Below are 15,736 nucleotides of genomic sequence, written 5' to 3' on the forward strand. Positions count from 1 at the left end.
GCACCCGGAGCAAACCTACACAGACATGGAAAGAATGTGCAAACTCCACGCAGACAGTTGCCCGAGGCTGGAATCGAACATGAGTCCCTGACGTTGTAAGGCTGCATTTTCAGTGAGCAGTCCTGTTGCCTGACCTTGCACTGTGTCTGGTCTACTGACAGATGTGAACAGCTTCAATTGTGGTTTTGCTTATTGTGATTCTCTGGGTATATTCAAAGACGTTGTTCAGTTAACCTAATGCATATTAGTTGGGCTTAACTCCACCGTTCCACCTCCTCCCCACCGCTGTCTCACTATTCTTTGGCTAGAAACATATTTAGTTGACACCTTGCCCACTAATTTGTTTAGTGTGCAAGTGTCAGTGATAAAATATTAAGCGAACTTAACACAATGAGGTGAAACATTTACAGGAAGGAATGTAGCCTGGTTCAAAATGGTCTGCACCTTGAGCAGTTTTGAGATCACCATATGGGGCATAACTGTTTGCCAAAGCCTTTTGCAATGGTGTAGGTTAAGCTGCTGGTTTTGAGTGGCCTTACATGTCACACAGAATTTTGATATCTGACAGATTAGATACGATGGATCAGAAATTGGCTTTTTACCAGTTACCGCAGTATAAGTTCATGAGGAAACTAAAACTTCATACGACTGCTGTGGGCAAGAATTGCTGGAGGCCAGGTCTGCAGATATACAAAAAAAGTTTTGTAACGATCGACCCAATCAGTTTAACATGGATGGTGGGAAACAACTATTTTGGTTAGAAGTAAATGTAAAAATATGGATTGATTTGGAAAAGTCACCGTGGATATGAGGAGAGAAAACTTTGTCTAAGCAACTTGCTGTCTAGTCAGCTCCACTAACTTGAGTTGGACAGGGGTCAGATCGCCATGAAGCTCACCATATGGCTGAGGCGCCTCAAGTGCGTGCTCGGTGTCAGGGCTGAATACCTTGTCTGTATGGCTCTGGGTGGTTTGGGTCATGAAGTGGAAGTGGATCACTGCCCTCACGGCCAACTGCGCTGGCATCATCCGGCCCGCTTCTCTGCCATCCAGCATGTCCCCGATTCTGGTCAGCCCAGTGTCCTGAGTTCTCTCCTCCCTTGGCCAGTGCAAACCACACTCAAGGAGGAAGCTGGTCCTGGGCAGTGGCTTCATGGTGGGAGCCGCCATTCCTGTAAGGGAGATCTCCAGTGTATGTCGCCTGTGTCCCAGACTATGGTCAGGTCCAAGCAAAAGACAGTCAATTCCTGGTAGACAATCCGAGGCTGAGACCACCCTATGGACAGGAATTGCATGTCATAATGAAGGCCGTTTTAATTTTAACCCTGTGCTGTCCCTGTCCCAGTCCCAGAAATGCTCGACGGGGTTAGTGTAAGGGAATCTTTATTTTCATTTGCAATGGGTAAAGGAATCTTTCCCTCTGACTTTTAGAACATAGTTGTCCCTGTCCCAGAAGCATTCCATGGAGAGGGAGCTGAGGGGGCTTGATTTTTATAGTTTGCTTTGTGTTCAGCTGAGCCAAGGAATATTTATTCCAGATTTCAATGCGTTATTGTCCCTGCCCCAAGAGTGGGTAGTGGGGGCAGAATTGAGGAAAGCCATTTTTTGTTTATTTGTTTTCCATTTTTTCCAGAATCATTGGAGCTTTATAAAAACTGAAAGAACTGCGGATGCTGGAAATTAGAAACAGAATTTGCTGGACAAGCTCTGCAGGTCTGGCAGCATCTGTCTATTTACTCTCCCCATGCCCCTCATGATTTTATAAATCCCTACGAGGTCATCCCCCAGCCTCTGGTGCTCCAGGGAAAACAGCCCCAGCCTATTCAGCCTCTCCCTATAGCTCAAATCCTCCAACCCTGGCAACATCCTTGTAAATCTTGTCTGAACCCTTTCAAGTTTTACAACATCTTTCCAATACGAGGGAGACCAGAATTGTACGCAATATGCCAAAAGTAATCTAACCAATGTCCTATACAGCTGCAACATGACCTTTCAAACTCCTGTACTCAATACTCTGATTAATAAAGGAAAGCATACCTAATTCCTTCTTCACTATCCTATCCATCTGAGACTCCACTTTCAAGGAACTATGAACCTGCACTCCAAGGTCTCTTTGTTCAGCAACACTCGTCAGGAATTTACCATTAAGTGTATAATTTGTACCCTGATTTACCCAAAATGCAGCATCTCACATTTTTCTAAATTAAACTCCACCTGCCAGTCCTCAACCCTTTGGCCCATCTGATCAAAGTCAAGTTGTAATCCGAGGCAACCAAACTTTGCTGTCCACTGCACCACCAATTTTGGTGTCATCTGTAAAGTTACTAACTTTACTCCCTAAGTTCACACCCAAATCATTTATATAAATGACAAAAAGCAGTGGACCCATACTTATGGTGAAGGATCACCAAACCGGAGATGTTAACTCTGATCTATTTCCACTAATGCGACCAGACCTGCTGAACTTCTCCAGCAATTTCTGTTTATGTCACTGGAACTTTATTTCAGTTCCAGACGTGGAGAAATGTTTATTTTTCTGTTTTGAGAGATCGGAGTGTGCTCTATTTAACCCGGTACTGTCCCCATCCCAGGAGTGTCTGATCCAAGCTGTTTGCAGGGGGAGTGGAGCTTGGCGTTTCTGTTTGCATCTTTCATTTAAAAGAGTAGAGGGCTGTTCTTCAGACTGAAGGGCTTAGACCAGCAGTGTGCCACAAAGGTCAGTGTTGGATCCGCTGTTGTTCGTCATTTATGTAAAGGATTTGGATGAGCGCATACGAGGCATCGTTAGTTAATTTGCGGATGACACCGCAATCCTAGTTGTCACTGAAGAAGGTTATGTCAGAGTACAATGGAATCTTCTTCAACTGGGTCAGTGAGTTGAGAAATGACAGATAAAGTTTGATTCAGATAAATATGAACTGTTGCATTTTGGTACAACAAACCAGGGAAGCACTTCGACAGTTAATGGTAGGCCCTGGTGAATGTTGTTGAACAGAGTGTTGTAAGAGGTTAGATCACATGGATTACAGGGAGAACTAGTCACCTGGATACCGAACTGACTCCAAGGTAGAGAACAGAGGGTGGTGGTGCTGGAGGGTTGCTTTTCAGACTGGAGGCCTGTGATCAGTGGTATGCCACAAGGATCAATGCTGGGTTCACTGCTTGTCGTCATTTATGTAAATGCATTGGATGTGAACTTAGGAGGTATAGTTACTAATTTTTCAGATTATACCAAAATTGGTGGTGTCATGGACAGCAAAGAAGGTTACCTCAGAGTACAACTTGACCTTGATCAGATGGGCCAATGGGTTGAGGAATGGCAGGAGGAGTTTAATTTAGATAAATGCGAGGTGCTGCATTTCAGAAAGGCAAATAAGGGCAGGACTTACACACTTAATGGCACGTTCCTGGGGAGTGTTGCTGAGCAAAGAGTGTGCAGGTTCATAGTTACTTGAAAGTGGAGTTTCAGGTAAATAGAATAGTGAAAATGATGTTTAGTATGTTTTTCTTTATGGGTCAGAATATTGAATATAGGAGTTTGGAGGTCATGTTGCAGCTGTACAGGGCATTGGTTTAGGGCATTTTTGGACTATTGTGTGCAATTCTGGTCTTCCTCATGGAGGAACAATGTTGTGAACCTTGAAAAGGTTTACAAGGATGTTGCCAGAGTTGGAGGATTTGAGCTACAGGGAGAAGCTGAATTGGCTGGGGCTGTTTTCCCTGGAGCATCAGAGGCTGAGGGGTGACAGTATAGAAGTTTATAAAATCATGAGGGGCATGGATCGGATAAATAGACACTGTCTTTTCCATGGATTGACTAGTCCAGAACTAGAGGGCATAGGTTTAGGGTGAGAGGAGAAAGATTTGAAAGGGATCTAAGTGGCACCTTTTTCACACAGAGAGTGGTGCGTGTATGGAATGAGCTGCCAGAGGAAGTGGTGGAGGCTGATACAATTACAACACTTAAAAGGCACCTGGACATGTATATGAATAGGAAGGGTTCAGAAATATATGGACCAAGTGCTGGCAAATGGGACTAGATTAGGTTAGGATATCTGGTTGGCATGGACAAGTTGGACTCAAGGGTCTGTTTCCATGCTGTATATCTCTATGACTGCAGCTACGTAGTTCCTTGAAAGTGGCATCACAAGTAGACAGGCTGGTGATGAAGGCGTTTGGCACACTTGTCTTTATCGGTCAGAGCATTGACTATAGTAGTTGTGCTGTCATGTTAGCTGTACCAGACATTGGTACGGCCAGAGTTGGAGTACTGCATACAATTCTGGTCACCCTGCAATAGGAAGGGCGTTATTAAACTGGAAAGAATGCAAAAAAGATTTACAAGGATGTTACTGGGACTTGGAGGGTTTGAGTTATGAGAGGAGTTTGGGTAGGCTGGCCCTTTTTCCTTGGAGCATAGATGGCTGAAGGGTGACCTTATCGAGGTTTACAAAATCATGAGGGGTGTAGATAAGGTGAAAAGCCACAGTCTTTTCTTCAGGATAGGGGAGAGTACCAAACTCGAGGGCATAGGTTTATGGTGAGAGGAAAAAGATTCAAAAAGGACCTGAGTGGCAACTTTTTGACACAGAGGGTAGTGTGTATATAGAGACATTTGGACAGGTACATGAACAGGAAAGATACAAAGGGATATGGGGCAAACACAGGCAAATGGGACTTGTTCAGTTTAAGAAACCTGTTTGGTGTGGATGAGTTGGGTTGAAGGGTCTGTTTCTGTACTGTGTAATTCGAAACAAAATAAGTTGGACTTTGCAGTCCTTGCAAATGTATATATTTATTAGGAAAATTAACAAGTTGAGTTACTGTTCCCTTGTATGAGGGATACTGCAGTGGCTTTTTGTTAAATAATGAAGAATTTGGATGGAGATACATAGAAATTCTGTCCGTTTGTGGGGAAGAGCAAAACTATAAGTCATCAATTAATGGTAGTGACCCACAAATCCAATTGGGAATTCTGAAAAATCTTGTTTTTGCAGACAGTGTCAATAATGTGGAACTTGTTATCACAGGATATATTTGAAGTGGATAGTATAACCATATTTAAGGGGAAGTTAGCTAAGCTTCTGAGGGAGAAAAGAATAATAGGTTATGCTAATCAAGATAAACAAAAAAGGATAGGAGCAGACTTGAATGGAGAATAAATGTTATGGACCTGTTGGGTGAAATGGCCTGTTTCTCTGTCAATTTTATGTAATTATGGACTGAGTAATTAACAAACATGTTTTGACTAAATTTATTCCCTGCCCCCATACAGGAGCTGACCAAACGAGAGGTAGAGTACATGGCGCTATCCAGGGATACAACTGAGACAGACCTTAAACAACGCAGAGAGATCCGAGCAGGAACAGCCCTTTACCTTGATCAGGTAAGTTAAATTGCAAATGGCTGCTTTTTTTATTGTGTCTTCACTCAAAAGCAGTAAGAAATTTGAATGTAGTGTTATTGAGACGTGTGAGGAATAGGCACAAGCCTTCTGTTATAGTAAAACTATCTGTTTTGGGTCCTTTTCCAAAGAATAAGGGCAGTGACGAAGAAAATGTTCCAACATTAGTATTTAATTTCCTTAACAGGTGGGGATAATGAATGCCCTCAAGGTCAACTTTCATTCTTCTAGCATTCAGAAAACCAAACGTGAATTTGGTATGTGTAGAACAGTTGGCTCGAGTTGCTATGTGATATTAAAAGGTGTATCTAGAAGATTTGAAAATGGTATCGTACTGGAGAAAAGCCCATTTCTAAATTGTCCTTGCTTGTCTGTTTGTTTTGCTTCCTTTTTATATAGGTGGATTTGTGTGAATCTTTGTGTCAGTTGTTGCAAACTATGTTTTGCTTACAATGCCAGTGGACTTCCTAATGATATTCTCCAGTTTAATATCCTAGTAAGCGAGGGAAATGACAAAGATGTCAGGCAGGCAAGATGATACATGACATGTACTGGTGTTGACATCTGTAGGCAGGGTTGAACAACATGTGTTGTAATATACCATTATTCCCAGAAACAGCTGGGTCAGTAGATTGGATGGCACTGCCACATGATACAAATCCCTGACTGACTCTGATAGTTCAGGTTTTCTGTAAAGTCCTCTGCAGCACCTTAATTATAGCGTTCTGCACATTCATTGACACCACATGCAATCAAGCATTTCAGAGTGGATGGCAGCCAAAACAGTATGTTGGAACTTGCATGGTTACAAACATGCCAATCCTTTTTACTGGATCTATCAGCTGAGAGCCAAACGCCTTTTGCTGCAAAAAATGTCAGATAAATGGGAATGGAAGTGTGAGATTGAGGAAACTGTGTTTGTTTTCTCTACAGTTTCAAAGACTAAGGTGATCTATTGGAGCAGAACAAAGCTATTTAGCCAAACAAGCCTACTCTGCTATTCAATGAGATCGTGGCAACCTCACTTTTCTTCCCTTCCTCATAGCCCTTGATTTCCTTACTGAATCTGAATCTGGATATCTCAGCCTTGAATATCCTTAATAACCCAACCTCCAGAGCCTTCTGCAATAAAGAATTCCATAGATTCACTATCCTCTGAAGGAAGAAATTCCTCCTCGCCTCTGTTTTAAATGGGCAACCCCTTACTCTGAGATAGTGCCCCTGGTTCTAGCTTCTCGCACAAGCCTTTTTGCATTTTTTTAAACCTTTCTGGCCTCCTTTCAATAATCCCTTGCTTCATTCCTGATGTCGTGCTTATGCTCGAAATGTCGACTTTCCTGCTTCTCGAATGCTGCCTGAGCGGCTGTGCTTTTCCAGCACCACACCTTTTGACTCTGTTTTAGATCATGTCGAGTTTAGATAATCACAACCATGGCCTTTAAAAAGGGCTGAGATGTCTTATGATCGCAGCATGAAAATGAATGAGTGGAGCTGTGCTGGGGGCTGGTTACTGCATTCTTCCTGGCTCTTATCCTTGCGTGTTCACATCGATTCTCCAGTAGTAGATAAACTAGTCAGTGATCACAGTTGGCTGATTTTGACCACTATTCCTACATTCAACACAAAGGACAGACATAGCAACTTAGGTATGTCAACCTCTGGTCTCAGTCTCAATGCAGAGTTTCTCTTTCCTCTAAAAATATACTTTGTTCATAAAATTTGTAGCAACACAATGCAAAAATGTCAAATTGGATATCACAAGTATGTTTTCATGCTCTTTAGTTTCTCTTCAAATCATAAAATTGTTTCGCCTTTTACTAAAGAAATGTAAGAAACTTCAACTTGTCCCAATACAACATGTTCTATTCGATGCAGTTATGATAAATCTGTTTATAAAATACATTCCATGTCAAGTATCCAACCCAAGGGTAAAGTCATTTCAAACTGTAAACTGCAGCATCTATGCATGCGCGTAGTTAAAAATTACAATCCCTATCCTCCAGCTGGATACTAGATTTGTTACTTGCTACCTTAATGTACCTGTATTCATTAGTGGGAGTAAATTGCTGGAAGTGCTGGAATCTGTACTGAAAAAAAAACGCTAGAAGTCAAAATGGGTGGGGCAGCATCTAAGGAGAGAGAGTAAGCTAGCGTTTTGAGTTTAGATGACTTTCCATCACAGCTCTGATGAAAAGCCATCTAGATGTGAAAAATTAGTTTGCTCTTTTCCCCATATGCATTAGTTATGTACTATTGTCCCAGTCTGTCAGATTATTGTCCCGTACTGGAATTCCAGATGTATGAGCACGAAAGCTTCCTTGCTGTTGGCTTTTTTTTGTTGTTGTTTCAAAGGCAGCAAGAGCTGGAGAGATCAGATTTTTGAGCTTTTAACAGGTTTGCACTGATACCCAATCAATCAGGGGAAGGTAACGTCCCATTATTATCTGGTCTCCTATCTGTCTTACATGTAAATCCAAACCCAAACCAATTTGATTTCTTTTAACTGTGTTCTGGAATAGTCTAGCAAACATTCAGTGCAAGGGATGGGCAATAAATGCCAGTTTTGCTGGTGCTGCCCACGTTCCATAAGGCAATAAAGAAGACAAAAGTGTTCTGCTCTTTTCATTCCTGAAACAATCAGATTGCACAATGACATAATTTGAAATGATTGTTCAAGATTGGTCTATGAGGAGAAGTCTGATAAACTGTTGATCAGCCCCTTTTATGTTTGTACCACCTTTAGCTTTTTTTTTTGCAACACTGCCAACTCAATTGAGTAATATTGAAAATGAGGGTCAGAAAATGGCAGGACGAATTAGAGAGACAAAACCTAGGAATGCACCAATCATCAAACCGGGATGTTGTAAAGATTACAAAATAACAAAACTAAAGGATCTATATTTGAATGTGCATAGCACTGATCACAAAGTAACTGAATTGATCATGCACAATGAAGTAAATATACACAATCTGTTTGCTGTTATGGAGACATGACTGCAAGATGACCACGATTGGCTTCTCAATACTGAGTGGTATGTGGCATACGAAGCGAGGTAAAGATGGTGGGGTAGTAGTCCTAATCAAAGATGGTATTAGTGCAACAGTTAGTGATAGATGGCATGGGACGAAGCTGGAGCACCTGGCGGAAACCCACGCAGACACGAGAACATGCAAACTCCACACAGATGGTAAGCCAAGACTGGAATTTAGTCTGCAGTGTGAGGCAGCAGTGCTTGCCACTGTGCTGCCCTTACACGTTTGCTGCAGGTACACAAATGTGACTACCAGATAAAGAAAGGATTGGACTCACCTTTCATGATCTTCTAAGGTTATGGAATCCCTAACAGTCAAATTTGAGGCTTACATGAGAAGAGTGGGTCTTTTGACCTCAATACTGGAGGGCTTCAGCTCGTGTGGAAGCAAACCTTTGCAGGGAATTCATTTCCTCATGAGAGGTAGTGAGATGGTGCACCAGAGGAAGGCTTTTGAAGCTATACTGAAATACATTAATTCTATTTGCATCGTCCATGTGGAATCCCTTGCCTTGAATAACATCACTTTTTCTTTGAAGTGCACATAAGATCCAGTTTGATTATAGAATGGAGGGTACTGTTAGGTTAGACAGTCAAATTTATTTTGCAATCTGACCAGGGACCAGTAAGTTTCTTATAGAACAAAAAGGAAAGAACTGTGGATGCTAGAAATCAGAAACAAAAATTGCTGGAGGAATTCAGCATTATCTGGCAACATCTGTGGAGAGGAAGCAGAGGCAACGTTTCAGGTGCAATGACCCTTCTTCAGAACTGGTAGTCGGTTGGGAAAGGCTGGTATGTATGCTGAAGAAAGGGGCTGTGGTTGAGGAAAGGAAGGAGTAAAGGATAGGTGGAGACGGAGCCCAGAGAGCACGAACAGCAGTGACAGGGAAAGGAATTGATAATGGTAACCTGGAGAGGTAGAAAAGCTGCTAATGGGGACCATTCGTGAGTGAAAATGAGTTGGCTGTGGTCAAAACAACCCAAGTGATGACAAGGCCTGGAGTTGGCAGAGTGGGGGAAGGACATGGAAGAAAATGTTCAACCTTTAAAATGATTGGACTCGATATTGAGCTCTGATGGCTGCAGGACGAGGTTCATGGAACATTCCTTGTAGAGCTTCTTTTTACTCCAGAAGCTGCACTCCTGCACTTGATCGAAGGTATAGCACTTGGTACTGTCAGCTTGCTTTGTTGAGTCAGTACTGTCTGAAATCTTTCCTCAAGCTCTGATCTTCTTCATCTGCATCTGCTTTTCAAACTCCATTCTATCAATTGCTCTGGAGTATTACTTCTTGCAGGCTTCTTCTTGCAGCCCCACGTGGCTTCTCCAATACAAATCCAGCACAATTCCCCAGTTCTACAGGATGTTTTCTGAGTTCTATTTCCAACCCTTAGCTACCTGTTAATTCCTCGAACTCCTCTCTTAAATCTGAAGAATACAATACAATACAACTGCCTGCAGCCACTAAACTCCTCTTCTGTGATCCTCAAACTATCCTGACCGGCTAATAATTTTTTACAATAAACTCTCCCCTATTGCTGGGTAGAATTGAATGTTGCCACCTAGCAACTCTGTTCCGTAAGATGTTCAATAAATGCTAGCAATCATAGATTGCTGGCTTGCTGAGTACAACAAATGGATAATTCATCACAGTGCATTCATTATGCAAAGACGGATTATAGAAGCTGTGAACAGATGAATAAATGGAAAATAGTTGCTGCTGCACAGATATTCAAATTATAGAAAACAACTGCAATTGATTTTGATTGAGTAATATGGAACAAATTAGTGTTTATGTAAATGTTTTTTAATGACCATGTGAGTTTGTTAGAAATTGAAAATACTGAAACCAGAAGAACAGAATGTGATTGTGTCATGATGTAAGTTGCAATTTGCTCAGTTTCCTCGAGCTGTCAAGAGTGAGAGTTTCTGCATCAATATGACTCAGATAATAATTACTACCGTTCTTGATATAAAGAGCAACCTTTTCTGTAAAATGCGGTAATTATATTTCTGTGTTCAGATGGGCAAGCAGCTCCAGCCTCCATGTAAATATGAGATCAGTTGTGAGGAAATAATTGGTAGCTTTTTTTTATGCTTTTCTAGGTAATGGTAATTGCGTGGTTGACACATTTTCTCTACACTGTCATTTACAGTATTTAAAGGCAGAGTTTTTATGTTTTGGATCAAAAATAATCAATTGTATCTCAGTCATATTGAGCAGTTGAAAATTCCGATTATACCTCCACACTCTGGTGATGGGTGATCTTTAAATACATATTTATAAAAATAATATTTCAAACTTCTGATAGTTCTTCATAGGTGACAAGTGGATTTTGTTTGCATGAGGGTATACGTAACATTGCATTTTAAATACACTGCCTTGATTAGCACAGAAAAGGGTTTCCAAACTTAGCTGATAAGACCATATTTTTAAGACCTTGATTAAGTCACTCCTCATCCTTTAAGGAGAAAAGAGGCCCAGTTATTCACCCTACCCTAATATGCATATGCATTCTGAATATAGTCCTTGTAAATCTTCCCTGCACCCTCTCCAGTTCCTCTATATCATTTTTGTTCGTATGGCAACCAGATTTTTACATGCATCTTTAAATAAGTATTATTTAACTACTGTTTAAAATGTGTTCAGCATAATGTCCTATTAGGTATAAAGCCGAATACTTGGTTTGCTTCTTATTACAGGCTTGATAAACTGCAGAAGAATATTTTAATGATTGATATATTTGTACTCTGAGATCCTTCTGTTTCTCTACTTCACCTGGACTTACACCTTCAAAATGATTTTTTTCTACCAGTTTATATCACCTCACATTTTGCTACCTTGGACTTTGTTAATTACTTATCCATTCTACATATTTATGGACATCATCCAGTGATTTGTTGTATGATTTGGAGGTGCTGGTAATGGACTGGGTGTACAAAGTTAAAAATCACACAGCGTCAAGTTATAGCCCAGAGGTGTATTTAAAAGCACTAGCTTTTGGAGCACTGCTCCTTCATCAGGTGGGCAACTACGCTCCGAAAGCTAGTGCTTCCAAGTAAACCTGCTGGATTATAACCTGGTGTTGTGTGATTTTTAATTTGTTGTAGTTCTCATCAGTAATGACCATCTTTAGCTGCAGCCCAACCATGTGTACCCCGTGCGCCCCCCCTTCAAAAAAATGAATTGTGCATTTGATTCCAAAATCCCAATCATTTAATGTCATTTGTGAAAAGCGATGGTCTCAGCACTGAAATATAAACAAGGAACTGTGGATGCTGGAGATCTGAAATGAAAACAGGAATTGCTGGCGACACGAGATGATCGGCAGCATCTGTGGAGAGAAAGCAAAGTTTTGAGTTTGGTGACTCCTCAGCTGAGTTTTGATGAAAAGTCACTGTGACTTGTGGGAACATCACTTCCTACTTTCTGCCACTCCGAATGACTCCTCTTTACTCGCACACTTTGCTTTCAGTCTTGGAACCAGCAAGCCACTTGTGCCCTCGTGCCACTGTCTCTGATCTTATGGGTAGATCCTTATGGCAACTCTAGCCTTTTCTTTGAAAGGCAGAATAAATTGTATCTACTGTAGTACTACTGTCTATCACATCTCCCTTCCAGCGCTATCAACTGGCTGCATTTCTCTACCAGCGTAGTGTTTGATATTTTAACCCAGTTAATGCCCAAACATTCATGATAATACACACATTAACCTAAACCATGTCATGATCGAAAAACTGCCATTCATGTGATGGGTGAGGATACTGAGCATTTGCACCTAGTGTTTCATGTGTTAGATGATAGATTGAATTGCAAATTGTTTAGTACTCAAAGGTACTGTAGATACTTTGATTTAATTCCAACGTGTGATGAAAATTCACAAATCCTAACACATCCTGCCTGACAGTCAAGGAATTCTGCTGGTTTGGAACACAAAAGACAGCCTTGTAAGACCAGTGTTCTCCCTCGGCTGTGTGCAACCACTGATCAGCCTTAAGTTCAAGCACTTCGTGTTCGAACAGAAAGAGACTTCGCACTAAACTAAAATTTAGAGGTGGCATGGTAGTTCAGTGGTTAGCACAGCTGCCTCACGGTACCAGGGACCCTTGTTCGATTCCAGCCTTAGGCAACTGTCTGTGTGGAGTTTGCACATTCTCCCTGTGTCTGTGTGGGTTATGTGGATTGGCCATTCTAAAATGCCCAGGAATGTATTGATTAGGTGGATTAACCGTTGGAAATGCATGGTCCCATGGTTTGGTTAAGGAGTGGGTCTGGGTGGGATGTTTTTCAGAGAATTGGTGTGGACTCAATGACCATGAATGGGGTGCTGGCAAAGCACAGCAGGTCAGGCAGCAGCTGAGGAGCAGGAGAATCGACATTTCGGGCATGAGCCCTTCATGAGGAATGTGAACTCGATGGGCTGAATGCCTGCTTCCACGCTGTAGATATTCTGTTATCTATGAAAATATTGTGAATAGCAACACACTTTGAAAGGGATCATTGATGGAACTCAGTCTTCTGTGACTAGATGTCCAAGACAAGTCTGAGCATGGACACTGCAAAAGGATCTGTGCAAAAAAATCTCTCAGCACCTTGTGTTTGAATTTCATTGGGTCAGGAACAGGTCTCTCCTGTCGTTTTATTCTGAACTTACTATTAAGAATTAATTCATTACTGTGAAATTGATCATTTAGAATTTCCCAGAGAGATTTTCTGATTTGGCAAAATACAACAGTCAGGCAGGTTTGTTTACCCAGAAATAAAAGTTATCACAGTCCTGTTTTAGTCAATTTAATTTAGTTTTGTAATCACTTGTGCCCACAAATTGCAACATCGTCCATTTTTTTAAAATGAGCTTCTCCTTTCAAGGAATTGTTTTGAATTATTATTATTTTGAATGTAGCCTATTAAGCACCACTCTCAACCTCATTTAAAACCAAGATTGCCTCTGCTGTTTCTTTGAAGATTTTGTTTCCTGTATAGATTAACATTTCAAATTAAATGTTTCACATATTAATGATGCTGTCTTTCCTAGTCAAGTTTTAGTTTGAAAGATTTCATTTATACAGCATGGAAACAGACCCTTTGTTGGTCTTGAGTCCATGATTACTGAATTAAGATGCATGACAAATGGTTTGTATTCTGTAAATAAAAGCCTGTAAAGTATAAAGATTTTACTGTAGTCTTCTGTGCTTCATTCCCTGGCTGTCTGAGTTGTAACAATTAGTAAAGAAGTGTTCCCCCATATTCATGAACTCTCTCCTTCATTGTCTGTAATGGCTGCCCTAGTAGTGATCTTTTGTAAAAATTCATGATGCAGATTCATCAAATATTCTTATTGTTTGACAGCTTGGATTCTAGCGTGGAAGAACTATATCCAACTTTAAGTTGAATTTATATTTTTAGCTTTTTTTTATTAATTCATTTGTGAGATATTGGCATCACTGGCTGGGCCAGCATTTATTGCCAGTCCTTAGTTGCCCTTGAGAAGGTGATAGTGAGCTCCCTCCTTGAACTATTGCAGTCCATCTGCTGACGGTTGACCCACAGTGCCATTAGAGAGGGAATTCCAGGATTCCCCCCCCAGTGATGGTGAAGGAATGGCAATATATTATGTGTTAAGGTGAGGAAGAAATGGATTTTAATTAAATCAGAAAACAGAGCATGTCTGACAACAATTGAGAGAGAGGCACAGTAGCATTTCAAGTCTGATATGACTCATCTTGTGAAGGGTCTCACCTTACCCCCTCCAACTGATCAAATCAACCCAGGATGATGACATGGATGAAGTGTTATTCATCAAGACTTTTGGGGTCCTCTGGTGGCGCAGTTGGACCGGGCGGCCTGGGTTTGATTTGATTTGATTGATTTATTGTCACATATATCTAAGTACAGTGAAAAGCTTTGTTTACAAGCAGTACAGGCAGATCATAGTAAGCAAGAGCATACAGAACATTGGGTGAAGAAAATAACTAGACAGGCATACAAGTTATATCACATAGGACATGTGCGAGGCAAGATCGTGTGTTGAAGTTGGAGCTGCTGCCGAAGTCTGATGTAGTGTCCTTGTGGTCCAGGTGTTCCAGGGATGAATGCAGGGCTAGGAAAATGGCGTCCGCTATGGACCTGTTACATTGGCAAATTGTAGAGGATCGAGATAAGCTGGGAGACTCGAGTTGATGTGAGCCATGGCCTGCCTCTGGAAGCACTCTGTGGTTTTGGAGGTCAGAGTCACTGGACAGTAGTCATTAAGGCATGTGGCATGTGCTTTCAAATCACATCTGCTCCAGAGATGTGTAATTAGAAAATCAGGTTAAATAAATTAAAAAAAAAGACTCTTACCTTCTATTTGATGTGATCTCTGCTGCAGTTCCCTATTGAAGACAGTCAGTCAGTACTATCTGGAAATATATTCTAGGGGCAGGTAGCAGTGTGGTGGCAATGTTACTGGTTAGTAATCCAGAGGCTCAGTGGGTACGGAGGTTCAAATCCAACTATTGCAGAAGATGAAATTTTAAGTCCATTCAATAATCTGGTTTCACTGACCATGAAAGTTATTTTGATTATTGTAAAACTCCATCTTTTGACTAATATGAGGGAAATCTGCTGTCCTTATCCAGTCTAACTGCAGACCTGCAGTTGATTTTTATCTCTGATATGGCAAGTTAAACAACCCACCCAATTCAGTTAGGGACGGTACGGGATGGGCTGGTAAATGCTGGCCTTGCCATGTCCACTTTCCATTGAAGAATAAAAATAAAATTTAGGGAAAAGGACATTTGATCTTCCAACTATCTCAGTTTTACTGCCCGACCACATTGTCATTCCAAATGCTCTTAAACATAATTTACCAATAGACACCTTGATCATCCCTTCCTGTGGTTTGTAAATCAAGCTGATTGAGGTAAAACAGCAAATTTGCAAGGTGATGTCAGGAACCCACTCATCATAAATGAAAGGATTATGAACTCCTACTTTCATATTAGTCGATTGGTGTTGCAAGGAATTGCAAAAATGTGAATGATCAAAGTAGAGCAGGCTATCACCTGCAGAGCTTCAAATGAGTGTTTGTAGGCTGTGACTATAGCTGGGCAGGGGATCTTGGCTACCTTAGACATAATGACAGGTACCTATCTTGGACTTTGCATTGCACCATTGATGTACACCACACTGTTTCTCAGCATAATGTTAGGACTGATATGGTGGTGGTCCAATAGAGCAATGATGACAAAAAGGGAGATTTTATTTGATTTATTACTGTCGCATGTACTAAGATACAGTAAAAGTGTTGTTTTGC

General features: G+C 41.1%; 1 protein-coding gene across 3 annotated transcripts in view; it reads left to right on the forward strand.

Annotated features, from left to right (window-relative positions):
* Positions 1–15,736, forward strand: part of vwa8 (von Willebrand factor A domain containing 8) — a 353,830-nt gene that overhangs the window by 33,662 nt on the left and 304,432 nt on the right. For all 3 annotated transcript variants that reach the window (XM_072584806.1, XM_072584805.1, XM_072584804.1), the window contains exon 4: positions 5,275–5,385. In XM_072584806.1, coding sequence (XP_072440907.1) covers positions 5,275–5,385 — 111 coding nt within the window. The remainder of the gene's footprint in view (positions 1–5,274; positions 5,386–15,736) is intronic.

This window comes from Chiloscyllium punctatum, chromosome 15 (assembly GCF_047496795.1).
Source record: "Chiloscyllium punctatum isolate Juve2018m chromosome 15, sChiPun1.3, whole genome shotgun sequence".
NCBI lineage: Eukaryota > Metazoa > Chordata > Chondrichthyes > Orectolobiformes > Hemiscylliidae > Chiloscyllium > Chiloscyllium punctatum.